Source organism: Macrobrachium rosenbergii, chromosome 27, assembly GCF_040412425.1.
Source record: "Macrobrachium rosenbergii isolate ZJJX-2024 chromosome 27, ASM4041242v1, whole genome shotgun sequence".
Classification (NCBI taxonomy): Eukaryota; Metazoa; Arthropoda; class Malacostraca; order Decapoda; family Palaemonidae; genus Macrobrachium; species Macrobrachium rosenbergii.
In genome coordinates this window covers 22887009-22904950 of record NC_089767.1, presented here as the reverse complement: position 1 = coordinate 22904950, position 17942 = coordinate 22887009, and the positions used below count along the sequence as shown (strand labels likewise).

Below are 17942 nucleotides of genomic sequence, written 5' to 3'. Positions count from 1 at the left end.
GTTCGCATTTTAAATCTAACACCATGATGTGATAAAACACGCTTTTTCCTCGAGTATTAAAATCTGAACCTGTGACCATATGCCAGAAGGGTCGAGATGACTATAATGATCACTATCGACGTCCTTCTGTAAAATTTTCACAAAGTGCTATCATGTAATCACTGAGACTTTTGCAAAGTGAATTCTGTTGGACGCGTCTTTCTGTGCATCCTCCTGGAATCACGAAAAGCGCTATCATATCAGCTTCAGTATTAACAAGGCTCAATTGTACTAAGGCAAGGAATGTGGTAGCTTTCCTGCATGCTTCATCGGATCTCCTTGTGAGGACATAAACACAGGCCCTGATTGTTGTGATTTTCTGTGTTTGTGAGAATTTGTTCTCATTTACATTGTTATTCATTACTATTTGCTTACTTTGTACAGACCCTCACATATTCTCTGAAAGATCTCTCTCAGACTCGCTTTATCTTATGCGAAATCGCTAATGCTGATCTCAGAGTCATCTCTGTCAGAGGAAAGTAGACTCTGCAGCAGTTAAAAGTTGAAAAGATATGTTTTGTACTTGTCATTTTGACGAATCATGCCTTAGTCTTAGAGATCAGTGCCATGGCAACTAAGTTGGAAAAAAATCACGTCTAAAGAGATTTAAGTCAGCTTATCAAGGACTTAGGCGTGATATTTGAATGTAGTCAGGACTTTAATCATTTTGCCTGTATTCAGAGTAGCCCGTATAGACTAGCAACTAAAGATAAGTTCATTTATAATTCTGGTAAAGCTACTGACTTGACTTCAAGTGATATAACGATAAGACACAAAGATCGTTTGACTTATTAACAAACAAATTACACCAAAAAAGGTCTAACCTCTATAGCCTTTTATTTATTTGTTTATTTTTTGACTTGCCGTTAAATATTGGCAGCTGATATCACTGAAGCAATTCGTTGTTGTGGGGGTGGGCAGCAACAGAGACTCGTCGCTTGAATGTTTATTCTCACAATTGTTTAAATTGCTCTTTCTCATTCACGCGCGGTCGGTGATTTTATTGTCTAGTTGGTTTTTTGCAGTTTTTCTATAATTTATGGAAAATACCAGATTAAGAATTAGACCATTTTAATGTAATGATTCTCTTAGCACATCAAGGTTTGCATTAGGAAACTCTCTCTCTCTCTCTCTCTCTCTCTCTCTCTCTCTCTCTCTCTCTCTCTCTCTCTCTCTCTCTCTCTCTCTCTATATATATATATCTATATATATATATATATATATATATATATATATATATATATATATATATATATATATATATGTATATATACTGTAATATATATATATATATATATATATATATATATATATATATATAACATATATATACATATTATATATACATTATATATATACCAGATATGTATATGTATATGTATATGTATGTATGTATATATATATATATATATATATATATATATATATATATATATATAATATACACCGTATATGTAATGTACTTATATAACCTATATGAAAAGTAAGGTACCGATAATCAACAGAAGTGATGAAATTTTTATTTTATCGAGCGTGACAAGTATAATAATGTGTAATGTTTTTATCTATTTAGCCTATATCTCGAACATTTTTAATAATAATAATAATAATAATAATAATAATAATAATAATAATAATAATAATAATAATAATAATAATAATAATAATAATAATAATAACTATGAAAAAAGCTGAGAAAAAAAATTTATGCGAAAACTTTCCTTTATGGTGTAGACCCATGAGAGAATTTCTGTGATTTATATTTATACAAGAGATAAATTACCTTTTATGTAGATTATGCGTGAGCGGCCATTTGGGATATTACTTCATTTTGTAAGTAACTCCAAAGTTTGTCAAACTCACATATTTTCCCAGCCACTATATAAACAGTCATTTCAGCCCGTCTATAAACTTTGTGGAACTGCCAAAGTTTGTAGGTGTGCCGTTATTTTAATAATAATAATAATAATAATAATAATAATAATAATAATAATAATAATAATAATAATAATAATAATAATAATGGTGAAAGATTCCACAATGGTGTAAGAGTAATTGTACATGCATTTACACTTACACCATTGTGGATTTCTTCACCATTTTAGTGACTCATGCGATTATGAGATTTTTATGAAAAATAATAATAATAATAATAATAATAATAATAATAATAATAATAATAATAATAATAATAATAACAGCAGTAGTAGTAGTAGCAGTGGTAGTAGTAGCAGTTGTAGTAGTAGTAGTAGTAAAACTGTCTTAGTTTGACTTTTTTATGGAAACCTTAATACAATCAAAACTTACCTTGATAAAAGTAGTTTTGAAATTGCCGGCTTAGGGAGGACTTGTCCTTAAAGTCTCATAAGTCCTACCGGTGGACTTTACGTATGTCATTCTAGCACTTTTGATAAAATCATTGTTATTTTCTATACGTCTCCCACTGCCATATTCATTCCCACGAGCTCCTTTTTCCCATTATTTTTCGTTTCTCTCCCGGGAGCACGAGTTCCCAGGGAGAGTTAATGACTGCTTATTTCACAGGCCACTTTGCGTGTGTCATTAAGTTTAATCAAGTGAAATGTTACTACAAACGTTACCTGTCACATATTGAAACGTCACAAATGCGTAAGTGAAACATTCCACCGTCATTCCAGAATGAATTGCGTTAAACCTCAACCGTTTTCAGTCTATTCATACCACAATTCCACCGCACTGAACGGAACCTCCACCCACCACTCTGTCTCCCACGCAACTGCAAGACTAGCCACTGACTCAAGCGCTGAGTCCCCTCCATAGCCTGTTCCTCCTCCCCCTCCCCCCGGCCTTCTTCTCTACCACCGCAGACATTTCTTTTCCGATGCCAAAGGTATTTCTGAACGCCACTGCTGACATAAAATCAGTCAGTTGTTCATAAGTCTGCTTCCCATATCAAACGACTCAAGTTAACATTCCGATGGGTAAGGAAGAGGAATGATAAAGACAGCAGGCCGCAAGAGCCGCTGTTTACATCATCGATTCAGTATTGAAATAACATTTTATGTTTCTCGCCTCCCTTTCCCTCCTCTTCGGCTACCTGCCCTTCTTAGTCCCATATAGCGTGCCAGCGTTATGTGGCCTCCAGAAGTTGATTACTCATTATTATTTAGAGATTTCCTTTGTGGTTTCACACCGGCCTGCGTATATCAGTCGGCCTACAAAAACCACAGAGTCCTCCCACATTCCTGTCCTTGCTCTGTTGGTTCTTAAGGACCCGCCCCTCAATGCGATAATCTTGGCGGGAGCTAAGGAAAATTACATATGTTTGTACCTGTGTGAATGGATGACCTTGTCATGACACCAGCTCAGGTACTGAGTAGGATTATATTACTCGGGAAGATGATTACGTCCTTCGTGATGGTGTTGTCCCGTTCCTGAAAAATGCTTGTTCAAGAAGGGAGAATAAACTTGAAAAGTTTCCTTTTCCCACAAGAAGAGAGACCGAAATCAGTCTCATTTTCTTTAACTAAGATGAACGAAGAATGATATAATGCTCTAAAATTCATCTCGTTCCAGGTAGAAGAATGAAGTACAAGGGTGACATTAAGATTCCCAACGCAAGGGATCAATGCGCATATCTGAGAGGGCAAGAGCCATTAAAAGTTCACCTTTCACGAACAAGGACAGAATTCCTTATTACAGGTGTAAACAAGACAATGGGCTTAGCAAAAATGGTGTCTCAAGTTCAAAATTTTGACAGAACATTGTAATTTCTAGATCGTATTGGTCAAGTTAGACTGTAGCGTCAAATTTTACGAAGGTGTAAGCAAATTCTTCCTAAAAGAGGCCGAAATTTAAACCATTCTTTGAAGTGTGACATTCTTTGTTTCATGTACTGTGAACCGCCACATTGATGAATGGCCCTCACACCCAAATCCCAGAGTGCAGAACAACACTAACACTAAACATGTTTTATGTATTTGCAAATTTGAAGGGAACAACGGATATCGAGTCTTAAATAAATCCCATAACAAAAATTGTTCAGAATCATCAATCTTTTCTCTTTATCCAGCCATTAAAATTTCAGTGTTGAAAGTAATATATGATTTATTTATTAAGAACAGACCCGTCTGGTTACAATATCCAATACTAATAATAATAACTACATACATATCTGAGTGTACATGTTTGTATATGTGTAGGGACCTAGCTTCAGTCAAAATCTTAATGCCTTCTCTTTGTTTATAGTCTCAGTTGATTTTACTCGTCTTGTTAAGGATTTTGTCATTTCTGAGATTCCAGTGACTACTAATAATAAGTCTAAAGACTAAATCGTGCACAACCACATGAGTAGTGGCAGTAGCTACTAGGCCTAGACCAAGCCAATCATCTGACCGTTTGGAGATTGGCATAAGCCACCTCACCAGCTGAGGGCATTTTCAAAGTTATCTCGGGTGAAGGGGGAGGTGAAGAGCTATCATCTGGTGCAAGTGGTATGTTTATGTACTGACTCTCTTGACTGAAAGGCCTTCGAGTCATACAAGTTTTGTTGTCACCCATTAGTGAAGATGACTCAGACAACTCATCACCGGTTTCGTCTCGTAGCGAACCGTTAGGGCTCTCCGGTGGTTCGTCAGCCTTGCCTTGTTGGTTCGTCAGTCCTTCCTCAGTGCGGAGATCTCCGAGACTCTGGTGTGATGGCTGGGTGTCGTAATGAAAAGGGTTTCCTCTCTGAGGGCAGGACTGCCGAGCAGGATTCGAGTTTTTCCTTTGGACCTCTTCACCAAAAGTGAACCTTTGAAAATAAGAAAAAAATTAGTTTAATTAATTTATTTTTAGACAGATGAAAGTTATTTTGAATATATATATATATATATATATATATATATATATATATATATTAGTAATGCATCCAAGGGGTGTGATATCCAGAGTGTGGAAAAAAGAATAGACTAGCCTTGTCTGTGCTACCCCTACCTAGGCTATCCGAAAGTTCCATCATAGCCATAACTAGCCTATGAATATATACACGAGCTTAGACAATTTTATAGAATCCAAAGATATTAGAGTTATGTGCCGCTCTAGAACTTCGTCTCGGTAGCCAGCACCATCATCAATCACATGACATTCAAAGGTATTGTATTGTTTGAAAATTTTTGCTTATATACAGTACAGTCAGTACGATGGTAGTAAATTTCACGTGCGCTAGATTCCCCTGTTATTTACATTTTCTATGGTTCTCGTTTTCTATGTATAGTAAACGTAAATGCCAAGAAAGGTTCATGCGCTAATGGATTCAGATTGTGAGGTACCATCTGAAAGAAATGCAGTAATTTTCATGCAGTAGTATTTTCGCAGAGATGTTGAATGTAAATAAAAGGGAATAGGTAGCAACACTTAAGGAAACTGGTGTTAATTTGACGATGGTCAAGGACTTTTGAGGCTGTAAAGAGGGCAATTAGGGATTAAAGAGTTTAAAGTCCAGGAGTTGATGATGCTGCAGAAGAGTAACTGACCAAATTGTGAGGAGTACGTCTGGAGGAGGAAAAGGTTCCTTACGAGAGGATTTTCGGCAAGACTAAAATTGTTCTATTAAATGTCATAGACAATGGAAGGTATCTGATGGAATTTTGAATGATGAAGTTATGCTTTAACAGAAGAATTTATAGGTAGAGAGCAAAGTCGGTTTGGGCAAGGAAGAAGGTGTGTTGATCACTTCAAAACTCTTTCATTAGTTTATGCAGTTTCTCTCCATGATCTCCAAACAAGATTGTATCATCTGTAAACATCAGCTACTCCTCAGTCATGACAATCTCTAGTATCTCTCAACTTGAAAACTGACACCTACAGTACATTTAATGTTCAATTTCTGACGCCTCGCCTCAGGCCACAGAAAAAAAATTCTCGTTTCAGAACTGCTTTTACATCAGATCAGTCACTCTCTCACCCATTAAAGTTCTAATCACTCTCAAAAACTTACCTTTTACACCACACATCCTCAGAACCGCCCATATTCCATTTATCTATTCCATACCGTATACCCATAAACCAAAGAACAGCAGTAATCTCACTCCCTAGAAATGATTAATGTAGCCTAATTCAGGTAATTTTTAGATCAATTCTTGCCCTAAGGTTTCAACTTACACATTTCCACTCTCTGAAGGTTTTGTGGGACTGAAGATGTCGAAGGGAGACTGTGGGGAGCCCGCACATGATGACATGGGAAGGTAATTCGTCTCCTGAGGTTGAGCGGACGATGTGCTTTCAATGTACAGACGAAGATCAGAGTTCGCTTTTCTAGTCCCATCTACAGCATCCTGCGTATTAACATTGATTATTATAGCATGCACGTAGTGGGAATGTGTATTAACAATGTTCCAAGCAATGTCTTGGTTTTACTGCATGAGTAGCAAAACAATAGTGAATAAAAAGACAAGAACACAAAGAAATATATCTGTTTAGTTCCTGCTTATTGACAGAGCAATGAATATCAGAAGCAAAAGTATGGCGCTGGTTTTAACTTTTGGGCTGTGAATTCAAACAGAACTCCAGAAATTCGCCATTGCAATTTGCACCTTTGCAAATTTAAGCAGTTCCTAAAGACACAGATTCTTATGGGATATGAGGGAATTCAAGGTGCAAATTCGAGAGATGTCAACATACCTCACACTGCGACACATCATCTCTGGTGACGTTCCTGATGTCGGGTGATGCCAACATCTCCAGATAATCTTTCTCGTGTTTGAAACGTTCCTCGTTCATGTTCAGGTACTCTCCATTCTTGTTGTTGTAGTGCTGCGGAATAATAATAATAATAATAATAATAATAATAATAAATAATAATAATAATAATAATAATAATAATAATAATTGTTGCCAAATGTTGTAGAAGCTAGTACATTACTAGTCATGTACATTTTCTTATATGTACTGATGTCAGCAATGATGTAAATAAATAACATAAGCATCCAAGTATGAGTCTTTTGGAAATCTCAAGTTTATGTAAAAAATCTGTGAAAAAACAAAAAAAAACTTGATGTAAGAAAAGAATGATAAGTGTGACCTGAGATATTTGTGATGTGGTATGTAGATTGTTGTAAATATCACCCTCAAATAAGTAACTACCAAGGTGCGGTGAGAGATCGCCAGAATAATTACAATTTATTCTTATGTTCAAGTTCAAACGTCTTTTACTGTACTTGTGATTATTCCTTACAGTAGAGAATTAAAATCAACCTAAATTTCAAGCTTTAAATTCACGGGCAAAATTGGGAAATATTTGTAAATAGCAAAAACTTTAAAGCATTTCAAAAAGGTGCGAGTTTTAAGTCAATAATTGTGTTTGTGGAAGTTGAGCTAACTACAGTTTCTATGAACACTGAGGTTGGGTAGAACTTACATGTACTTAGAACATACACTAAGCATATATTATAAGCGTCTAGTTTTACTGAATTTGAACTACTTTTTGTACAGAAATCATGAGTTTTATCCAAGAAATAAATGTTTTTAGAAAACATATCAAAGGTGTGGGCAGTTATTGAAGAGAGAGACAGAGAGAGATTCAGTTTTATTTAATCTGAACTATTTTTTTTTTTTTTTGTTTTACAGAACTCGTAAGATTCAGTCAAGAAATAAATATGTTTAGAAAAAATATCCAAGTCTGACGGCAGTTGTTGGAGAAAGATACAGAGAGAGAGAGAGAGAGAGAGAGAGAGAGAGAGAGAGAGAGAGAGAGAGAGAGATTCACCCCTCACCTGAGTTGTCTCAGGCATCAACATCTTACTGAGCCTGTCAGCCAAATACCGAAAAGAAGGCCGTTCTTGAGGAACACTCTCCCAGCACTGGCACATGATTTTATATCTGTCAAATAAATAAATAAATGAAACTTATACAATTTTCCTTACGCAAAGAATTGACAGCCACATAGAATATGTTACCAGCTTAAGTTTACATAATAGTCGTTTTATTCAGTCTGGATTCCTTTTTGTACAGAAATCACTATTAAAAGGACACCCCAGTCTGAGTTTATTCAGTCTGGACTATTTTCTTGTATAAAAATCACTCTTAAAAGAACTCTACAAAAAATTCACCACCATCTGAATTTGTGCTTACAGTTCACCGTTCGCATATTCGGGTATTGCCATGCGGTACCCGTCCTGTAGACTCAGCAAGAACGTGTGATCAATCTTGACCCCGGGGTATGGCGTGGAGCCCAAACTGAAGAGTTCCCACAGGGTCACTCCGAAGGACCAGATGTCACTCTGGATGGAGAACATCCTGTCGCGGATGGCCTCAGTCGACATCCACTTCACTGGCAACAGATCCTACGAAAAGGAACACAGTAGGACTGGGTCGAACATATCCTTTCTAGTCTCCTTAAGGTAAGTTTTCTCTCCCAGTTTGTAGCAATAACAGAAATGAGATTACAGGCTTGAAAATATACTGTTTAAAGTAAATGCTTCAAGGTAATATTACCTAGAATTAATACGCCTTTGTTACCGTAGAACATCTTGCTACTGGGAAATGAAACAGAAATAGACTGAAGAGAGAGAGGAGAAATAACTCAGGTCTACCAGAAATGTTAAGGGAGGAAATGGGATATTGTTTCTCACCAGAACAACTGATTAGTAGCCCAATGACCAATAGACTTCTAAACAACAGGCCACTGATTAGTAGTTCATTGATCAAGTGACTAAATCAGTGTTCAGGTAGACTCTGATTAACAGTTAATCATTCATAGACCACTGATCAGAGAAACAGACTACTGATCAGCATATTGCATGAGCAGCAGACTACTGATCTTTGTATCGCTGTTGTATAGACTACTAATCATTAGGCTACTGATAAATTCATTACTGATTAACAGACCACCAACCATTTATCAATAAACTTACATTAGTTTGTTTAAAGTATATATCGTCCATATAGATATCTCTCGAGAGGCCAAAATCGCTTATTTTCACAACATTGGCCTCAGCCAGAAGCAGGTTCCTGGCTGCCAAATCTCCATGTAGAACCTGACAGATAGTAAATAAATAGCCAGTAGTAGATTATCTAAAGTTAGAAGGTATCATCAAAAAGTGTCTAGTTATATAAGAGTACAAAATATATCTGAAGCATCGGACCAATGTTAGAAGGTATAAGGAGGTATTATTGAAAAGTGGCTAGTTACATAGTACACAAAATATATCTGTAGCATCGGACTAAATGTAATATAACTTGAATTACAGAAGAGATAAGCAACTGCCTTGATAATGCTGACCATACCTTCCTGCGGGTAAGGTAATCCATACCCTCGGCCACTTGCCAAGACCAGCAAATCAGGTCAACAGTCGTGAAAGATGACGTCACGCCCGGAATCGTGCTCTTGTCATACATGAAATAATTCCCTTGGGAATCGAGCACTTTTAACGACTGCTTCCTCGTGTTGTGGCTTCCTGATCCTGGTAAAGATTTGGTTGTGTTGGTTAAAATGTGGTAAAGTTTTTGTTTTTTCTGGTTATGTTATATATACCTTAGTTTTACCAGACCACTGAGCTGATTAACAGCTCTCCTAGGGCTGGCCCGAAGGATTAGACTTATTTTACGTGGCTAAGAACCAGTTGGTTACCTAGCAACGGGACCTACAGCTTATTGTGGATCCGAACCACCTTGTAGCGAGAAATGAATTTCTATCACCAGAAATAAATTCCTCTAATTCTTCATTAGCCGGCCGGAGACTCGGACTCGGGCCTAGCGAGTGCTAGCCGACAACTCTACCGACTTTCCCAACGAGGAACTGTTTTTTCTGGTTAAAATGTGGTAAAGATTTTGTCTTTTCTGGTTAAAATGTGGTTAAGTTTTGGTTTTTATTTATTAAAAAGTAGTAAAAGTTTTGTTTTTGTTGGTTAAAATGTGATAAAGTTTTGGTTGTCATTGGTTGAAATGTGGTTAAAGTTTTGGTTCTTACTGGTTAAAATGTGATAAAGTTTTGGTTTTCAATGGTTAAAATTTGGTTAAAGTTTTTTTATTGGTTAAAATTTGGTAAAGTTTTGTTTTTAAAGGTTAAAATGTGGAAAAATTTTTTTTTTTATTGGTTGAACGGCTAAAATAAGCATGGCTGCCCAAATCAATTTTGGGCACTGCCAAAATGTATTACTGGTAGAGAATTCTTCAGTCTAGAAGAGAATAGTAGTGTACAGTAAGAAGTACTAAGCAAAGTAGTTAATCTTGTGTTTATGAGTAGGCAGTTTTGGATTGCGGTGTCCAGTAATCTTGCTAAAATACGTGACAAACATACAGAAAATGTATTGGTTAAAAAACAGAAATAACGTAAGAGTATAATTAACAGCAAAAAAGTAATTAATATCTATCTTTCACACGGTCGCATGCGCGGACACATCAGGTACTCTGAAAATATGAAACCAGTTCCCTGTTATGAAAAAAAAATCTCTAGTACCATGCATCCCAGTTAATTACCTTCGTCCAGTCCTGGCGTAGCCACGGGCACCGTTTGGTATGAAGGATTCTGTACCATCTTCATTCCCGTGGGCAGGGAGTCCCCAAATCGGAAAATCTTGGGAGAACTCGGTCGGCGTTCTTCGTCCATCGACTCTTCTTTGGGGTTATGGCTGCCAAAATAATAGTGCAGAGGTAAAAGTGACTAATGTCAGAACCTGTGATATCGGAGAAGTAATCGTGGACATTCGCTGATTCAGTCCAGAAAAGATCGTGATTGTTTTATGTTTTTGAAAAGATCAAACCTGAATGTTATGAAAATATTCACAACGAGAGATTCTTTTAAAGTTACATTCATTTTGATAACTAAGTTATTCAAGGATATTACGACCTATGAAAGAGACTGGATAAAAGCCAGAGATAAGTGTACATATATCGCATTCTAAATTCATGTGAGTTCTTCTGGGCAATAAAACTTCTGTCTTCCCCTTCCTCATAAAATGTCTCTTACCACCCTTTCTAAATCCTCACAATGTTCTTGGATAATGAACTGAAAAATAGTACTAAGCCTTGTAGGGGGTACTAAGGTGAAACAATGCTAGATTACTTACGAGGGAGAGAAGGGAACCGTAGGTGACGTTGGGGATTCCAGCAAAGTTTCACATGGCCTTCTCGTCCCAGAATACATGGCAGACGATGCCGTCTGCGCAGACTCGTAACCGTCTTTTTCGGAGTGTGTCGGGGACTGGGGGACACTCGGAGATTTAAATGAAGACCCAGGAGATTTGGGTGACGCGGGTGAACTCACGTGAACCGGCGAGAAAGGCGAAATGTTCCCCTCGCCGTCTCTCCAGGTCAAGTCGACCATGTCGGTGACGGGGTCGATGAGATTCTGGAAATTGTGCCGATGGCGGTGGAGGAACGGGAGGAGGCTGCCGTATCGACAGTACTCGACGAGGATCCACAGCTCTCCTGGTGTCGAAGTGGTAGATGATGCGATGATTCATTATGGGGAAATTTTTTATCTATTTTTTATATCAAGCAGTACAGCTTTGCAATATGATTTTACAGTTTTGTGATTTGATTTTATGCTTGTTATTTTCTAAATCAAGTTGTATAGTTTTGTGTTGCAATTTCACGCTTGTTTAAAGAAAACATTGCCCAGTATCTCTGCGATAGTAAAACTGTTTTGCAAATTTTAATTAGAACCTCAAAAGGATGCAGTGCAATACTACCCTTAGACCATTCACCTTGTACTTATGCATTTCTCCTTTCTGCATTCCTGTCATCTGTAATTTCTTTCAAATGAACACCATATTCTCTAGAAGTTTGGATTTCAAGCCAATGGCGCCTTTAGGCTTGTTCCATATGAATAGGGTTTATCTTCTGAACAATAATAACAACAATAACCCATTTTATCATATTCTTAATGTACATTGGCTAACAGTAGAAACTTCTATATATTTATGAGCAAATGACCGTGATTTATAATGGCATCTTGAACCTGCTCCAAACTACAGCCGTTAATTAGAGGACAAAATCTCTAAAACTGCATTCAACAACCAGTACCCATATCAGCTTATGTAACAGCAACTGACACAAATAAAATCATCTTCACTTACATATCTTACCTTTGCTAACATTAGCGGTGTAGGAACCCAAAAGATTGACAATGTTAAGGTGCTTCCCAATGTGAACCATAATTTTGAGCTCTTGGGTCAGTGCCCTGATCTGAGAAGGATCGGCCTGTGTCTTGCTCATCTTGAGAGCCACAGTCGTTTTGGGAACCCCTGGCTCCAGGTGTGAAACACAGGCCTTGACTACACGACCGAAGGCGCCGGCGCCTAGTTGCTGGCCTGTTGAAAGGACACGTAAAGAGAGGATAAGATGTACATTCAGACCACATACAGAGAGGATTAAATACAGATTGAAAACACACAGAGCAGACAAGATACAGATTCAGATCACATACAGAGTAGACAACATAAAAATTCAGAAGACATACAGAGCAGACAAGATACGGATTCAGATCATATTCAGAGCAGCCAAGATACAGATTCAGATCACATACAGAGCAGACAAGATAAAAATTCAGAACACACACAGAGAGGACGCGATACTGATTGAAAACACATACAGAGCAGACAAGATACAGACTCAGAACAAATACAGAGAGGATAAGATACAGATTGAAAACACAGAGCAGACAAGATACAGATGCAGAACACATACAGAGGGGACAAGATACAGATTCAGAACACATAAAGAGAGGATAAGATACAGATTGAAGACACACAGACCAGACAAGATACAGATTCAGACCACATACAGAGAGGACAAGATACAGATTCAAAACACTTACAGAAAGGATAAGTGCAGATTGAAAACATATAAAGAGAAGACAAGATACAGATTAAACACACATACAGAGAGGACATGGTACAGATTGAAAACACATGCAGAGAGGACAATATATAGCTTGAGAACACATGCAGAAAGGATAAGATACAGATTAGGTTGATCAACTAGAACTCTACTGGTGTCCAAGAGAAAGTACTAAAATTACATTTTTATATGATTTAAGTAAAGCTACTATATATTGTTTATCTCACTATGCATGGACGTTGGATATATAATGGTATATGAATGCATTCACTTATGTATTTATTTGAAGCAGAGGTGTCAGAACGTCAGCAATGCAAATTACAAATAAATCTGATTTAAATTAGACCGGAGCGAAGAAAGAGTTGATGGAAATCATTGATGGGAAGAGGGAAAAATTAATAAAATATATTTTCATATCATTTTGCGTAAACTTCGTGAAAATGTAATGGGAAAGGCAACGGGTGATAGAAACTATAGCAGAGTCCACCGCTCTTTGCAACTAAGCCCCGCCCACTGCATGCTCTTGAAGGGGGAATGACGTCACACTGGTTAACAGTCCGAATGATTACCAGTACGGATGCAACTCCATTCGGTCATGTTGAGTTTCGTGCATGGATCATGGCACCACAGATTTGAGTTCCCGGAGTTGTGAAGTCTGCAGTTGGTATCTCCGATAAAAGATATATTAAGTTATATATCATTATGAAGGTCTTGGATCATTTTGTCTGTGCATCTTTTTGGTCATGCGCAGCCTAAATGCACAAGCATCTTACTTTTTTTATATTGGTGTTGGCCTAAATAAGTGATCCCACATAGACCACATTAATTGAAATGAAGCATAGACTTCTACAGCCTTGTCAAATGTTAATATCATAGAGAGATTAGGCCTACACGTCAATTTCTTATATTCTGAAACAATGACAGGGCATAGGCCTACAATCAAATTATTATATTTTGGGATAATGACAGGGCATGGGCCTACACGTCAATTTCTTATATTCTGGGACAATGACAGGGCATGGGCCTACACGTCAATTTCTTATATTTTGGGACAATGACAGGGCATGGGCCTACACGTCAATTTCTTATATTCTGAGGCAATGACAGGGCATGGGCCTACACATCAGTTTCTTATATTCTGAGGCAATGACACGACATAGACCTACACGCAATTTTCTTATATTCTGAGGCAATGACAGGGCATAGACCTACACGTCAATTTCTTATATTCTGGGGCAATGACAGGGCATGGGCCTACACGTCAATTTCTTATATTCTGAGGCAATGACGGGGCATAGACCTACATGTCTTCTTCTTCTTTTAAACGTGCTTTTTTCCCATTTCTTGTTTTCTTATACTCTGAGGCAATGACAGGGCATAGGCCTACGCATCAAATTCTTATATTTTGAGACACTGACAGGGGATGGACCTACACGTCAATTTCTTATCGCAAATAGTTTTCTACCCGTATCTGTTGGAAATAGAGTAGCTTTCAATTAATATAGTGGTTTCAACTCCACGATATATAATGTATATGCATACAGTGGAATGTACACGTATAAGCAAATCCACATACACATACATGCGTGGATGGCCATAGTAATTGTAACGCCACTTATACCACAGAGAATAAAAGTAAAACTTGTGGGCACGTAACCGATGACACACACAGATCAATCGTAGGACTGTCTCAGCCTTACACACAACTATCCAACTGCTCTCAACGAATTATATTGAAAATGTATATTTACAAAAGGGATATCAAATTATATTATTGTGATAAGAAAATATAAAGCTGCTGTAGCATTTCTATGAAAATGAATTCTATGATAGGAAGGCATCATAGACACTTCACGAAATAAGAAAAAAAAAAAAAAGATAGCTGAAAAAGTTATGTATAAGATGATCCAAACCAGTCTGCGAGTAGCCCATGATTCATTTGCTTTTGGGGCATTCTTGTAGATTACCCTGTTGGACGAAAGGATACATGAAAGTCAGTAAAAATTCTCTCTCTCTCTCTCTCTCTCTCTCTCTCTCTCTCTCTCTCTCTCTCTCTCTGTTGTTAGAAGAATATTCTAGCGTAGACTATATTCATAAAGATCTCGATTACTTGTAATTAAAACAAATTACTAAATTTCAATTCACAAGAGTAGGCAAATAATTCTTGACACCAGTATTTTATGAATAGGTCTATGTTTATTCTGCAATGTTAGGTTACCATATGAAAATTTTTCAAAGACATTACAAGCACCATAACAGCAGCAACAAAACAAAAATAATCAAAACAAGAACCACACTAAAACGGCTGAATATAAGATAGGCCTATAATCCAAACGTCATAAGACATAGGACATTATAGGTCTACGTCATTTTTATGGTCCTGTTATTTCGAAAGGAGATAATGTCCTTATGAAAATTCTCAGCAAATTATATCCAATATGACTCGTACAGCCTATCATACAGTAACTTTAGGTTAAACATAAGCATATTATGGTTTTGTAGAGTGCAGTCGCTGCTTTTCATCCCTACGAGTATGTAAACGATTGCAATGGAATCGATTTTATGATTATTAAATGTAGTAAAATTTTCTTAAATCAATATGAAATACCAGTCTGCATAGCTCTGAGAATATATTTGAGTTAAATTTAGAATGGTGAACACGTTTGACAGTATCAGACGGTAATTATCATTGTCCAGTGATTCAAGTGCACCGATTCGAACGCAGGCATTCCTTGTGTCACCTCCGTATTCAGGTAAACCTCATTTACGAAACACAACATCGCAGCATCGCGAAACACTCCTGACTCCATTCATATTTTCCTGTTTTTTTACCATTTTTAGGGAGAAGTGTATTATGATTTTATTTCAGGGGATAATATAACGTTTCTTTTTGATAATCAGCAGGACTTATTTTAGTTCGGTAAAACAACCATTGTAAAATAAATGAAGATGAAAAGACCCGCAGTTTAACCAACTTTTCGAAACCACTGCCAACCAATCAGCTTCAAGGAATAGTCGTGACGTAATCAGTGGGCGGGGCTTAGCTGCAAAGCACGGTGGACTTTGCAACAGAAGAAACAGAGTGGCTATAGACAGCTCATTACAGAGCATTTGCGTCTATCAGGAAACCTCAAGTGACTACTAAAAAACCGGTTCTATCTGCCTATTATACGTTCCCTTTGTTCTACTGTTGTTAGTTCACCTTCCTGCCTCTCTTTGGCCTCATTCTGCCACAGCCACAAATAACCTCAAATGCACTGGCTTACCTAATTGTATTCTCTCCCTAGAAACCTCCCATTTGTGGTCATAGGGGAGGAGCTCGGCTTGTTCGTCAGCTGTGCAGTCTGGGTTGAGTTCGGTGGGCCGTCCTCTCTCGAAGAGGAAAGCCAGATTCTTCTTCGTCTCTTTCCTGGTTAGGAAATCACGTCTGACTCTCTTGAACAATACAATGACTACTACCACGAGGCAGATGAGGAATGGGGTAATGATGCCCATGCTAACTTTCAAGGCTTTGCTGGATCCTTCACCTACAAAATTGTAAAGGAAATTGACGGAGAGATTACACTATCACATGCTGTACATACATATAAGATAATAGGTTTCAGATACACAAATTACATTAATACTACCCTTTACTAAACTAGGCGAGACAGCTCGCACTCACATAAAGAGAGAGAGAGAAACTCAACCTACCATGCACAATTAGAGTGAGGAATCCTCTAACAGATCCGCCCCTGTTTCTAGCCTCACACGCGTAACGGCCTCTGTGAGTTGTGGGATTCAGGTCACTGATCGTTATGGTCTGGTTGTTCTCCCTGAATTCTCCGAAGTTGCTGGGAAGAGGATGATCATCCTGTTGAGAATTGAAATAACTGGGATAGATTGATCCTGTTAAGAACTGAAATAACCGGGATATACTGACCATCCTGTAAAGATTTGAAATAACCGGGATAGACTGATCGTCCTGCTAAGAATTGAAACAACTGGGATAGACAGATCATCCTGTTAAGAATTGAAATAACCGGGATAGACTGATCGTCCTGCTAAGAATTGAAACAACTGAGATAGATAGATCATCCTGTTAAGAACTGAAATAACCGAGATAGACAGATCATCCTGTCGAGAATTGGTATCACCGGGCTAGACCTATATCTGGTTTGTCTCGTCTACTAGCACCACAACAACAATGATGCTGTAATTATAAATATAAAAGACAAAAACATGTATTTGGCATGACAGTTATAAAAGCTTTAAGCTCCCTAATAACAGCCTGGTGTAGAATGCTTAAACAATAAGTGCGTTAGACCAAAGCTGGAGGTTTAAGAATACAGAGAAAACACACTTTTGTCCATGTGATGTCGATGGCAGGTGTGCCGGATACGGAGCAGTTGAAGGTGAAAGCATCTCTGACCCTCCGCTCCACCACATAGTCTTCTGACAACATGTTTCCGTATTCCATGAGAAATACAGGAATGAGATCTGCAAAGGAAAAGTGTTTTCGTAAGCACAGTAACGCCACATTGCTGCAGAATGTTTGTTTGTTTGTGGTTGCCAATTTTCTCAGGAAATTTGTATGCGTGAATTTTTATATTCACAAACAGTAAGCCATAAATATCGAATTCACCACATTGCTGGCTGAGGCAAGGGCTGATGGCCTAAAAGAATGCCAAGTGCTGCCCGTGGGTACCCATTATAAAAGTTAAACAAGAAAGAAAATCTTTTAGATTCTTTTGAAGTTCAGTGATTATAGGTGAAGATATAGTGAAGAAGAACACTTTACTTGATATTAGGTGCCTACAGAGAAAAAAGGATGGTGCTCTTTGGTACTATATGAAGCTAAGGTGGGAAGGCAAGAGAATGTGTGAATTTCCCGATGATAGTTAAATCATTATACCACGTATAGTAACACCAACAATGAATAATCAGTTTTCTCACTTTCATTATCATGATCCTAGGTGAAATGCCTTTAATAATAGTGAAAAAAAAGTGAAAGGACGATTGCCAAAGAAATTCTGGGCAACTACACTGTGTACAGAAACAACCACCAATAACATTGTCTTCTTCTCACCTTCGACCTCGTGATTCAAGGTCAGGGTTTTGTT

The 17942-nt window shown here is 37.6% G+C and overlaps 2 protein-coding genes across 4 annotated transcripts in view; both read right to left on the bottom strand.

Moving 5' to 3' along the window:
• Positions 1-2798, bottom strand: part of LOC136853495 (uncharacterized) — a 96016-nt gene extending 93218 nt beyond the window's left edge. Inside the window, exon 1 of the mRNA XM_067129148.1 lies at positions 2347-2798. The gene's annotated coding sequence lies outside the window, so the exon portion shown is untranslated. The remainder of the gene's footprint in view (positions 1-2346) is intronic.
• Positions 2799-4107: 1309 nt separating this feature from the next.
• The window catches only part of LOC136853494 (vascular endothelial growth factor receptor kdr-like), a 43417-nt gene continuing 29582 nt past the window's right edge, over positions 4108-17942 (bottom strand). For all 3 annotated transcript variants that reach the window (XM_067129147.1, XM_067129144.1, XM_067129146.1), the window contains exons 15-28: positions 17909-17942; positions 17183-17319; positions 16534-16693; positions 16107-16367; positions 12087-12311; positions 11067-11427; positions 10477-10628; positions 9286-9461; positions 8913-9035; positions 8131-8342; positions 7773-7878; positions 6682-6813; positions 6163-6335; positions 4108-4813 (exon numbers count right to left, since the gene is read on the bottom strand). The exon at positions 17909-17942 is cut by the window's right edge and continues 125 nt beyond it. In XM_067129147.1, the coding sequence (XP_066985248.1) occupies positions 4405-4813; positions 6163-6335; positions 6682-6813; positions 7773-7878; positions 8131-8342; positions 8913-9035; positions 9286-9461; positions 10477-10628; positions 11067-11427; positions 12087-12311; positions 16107-16367; positions 16534-16693; positions 17183-17319; positions 17909-17942 (2661 nt within the window). In that variant the 3' untranslated portion in view covers positions 4108-4404. The remainder of the gene's footprint in view (positions 4814-6162; positions 6336-6681; positions 6814-7772; positions 7879-8130; positions 8343-8912; positions 9036-9285; positions 9462-10476; positions 10629-11066; positions 11428-12086; positions 12312-16106; positions 16368-16533; positions 16694-17182; positions 17320-17908) is intronic.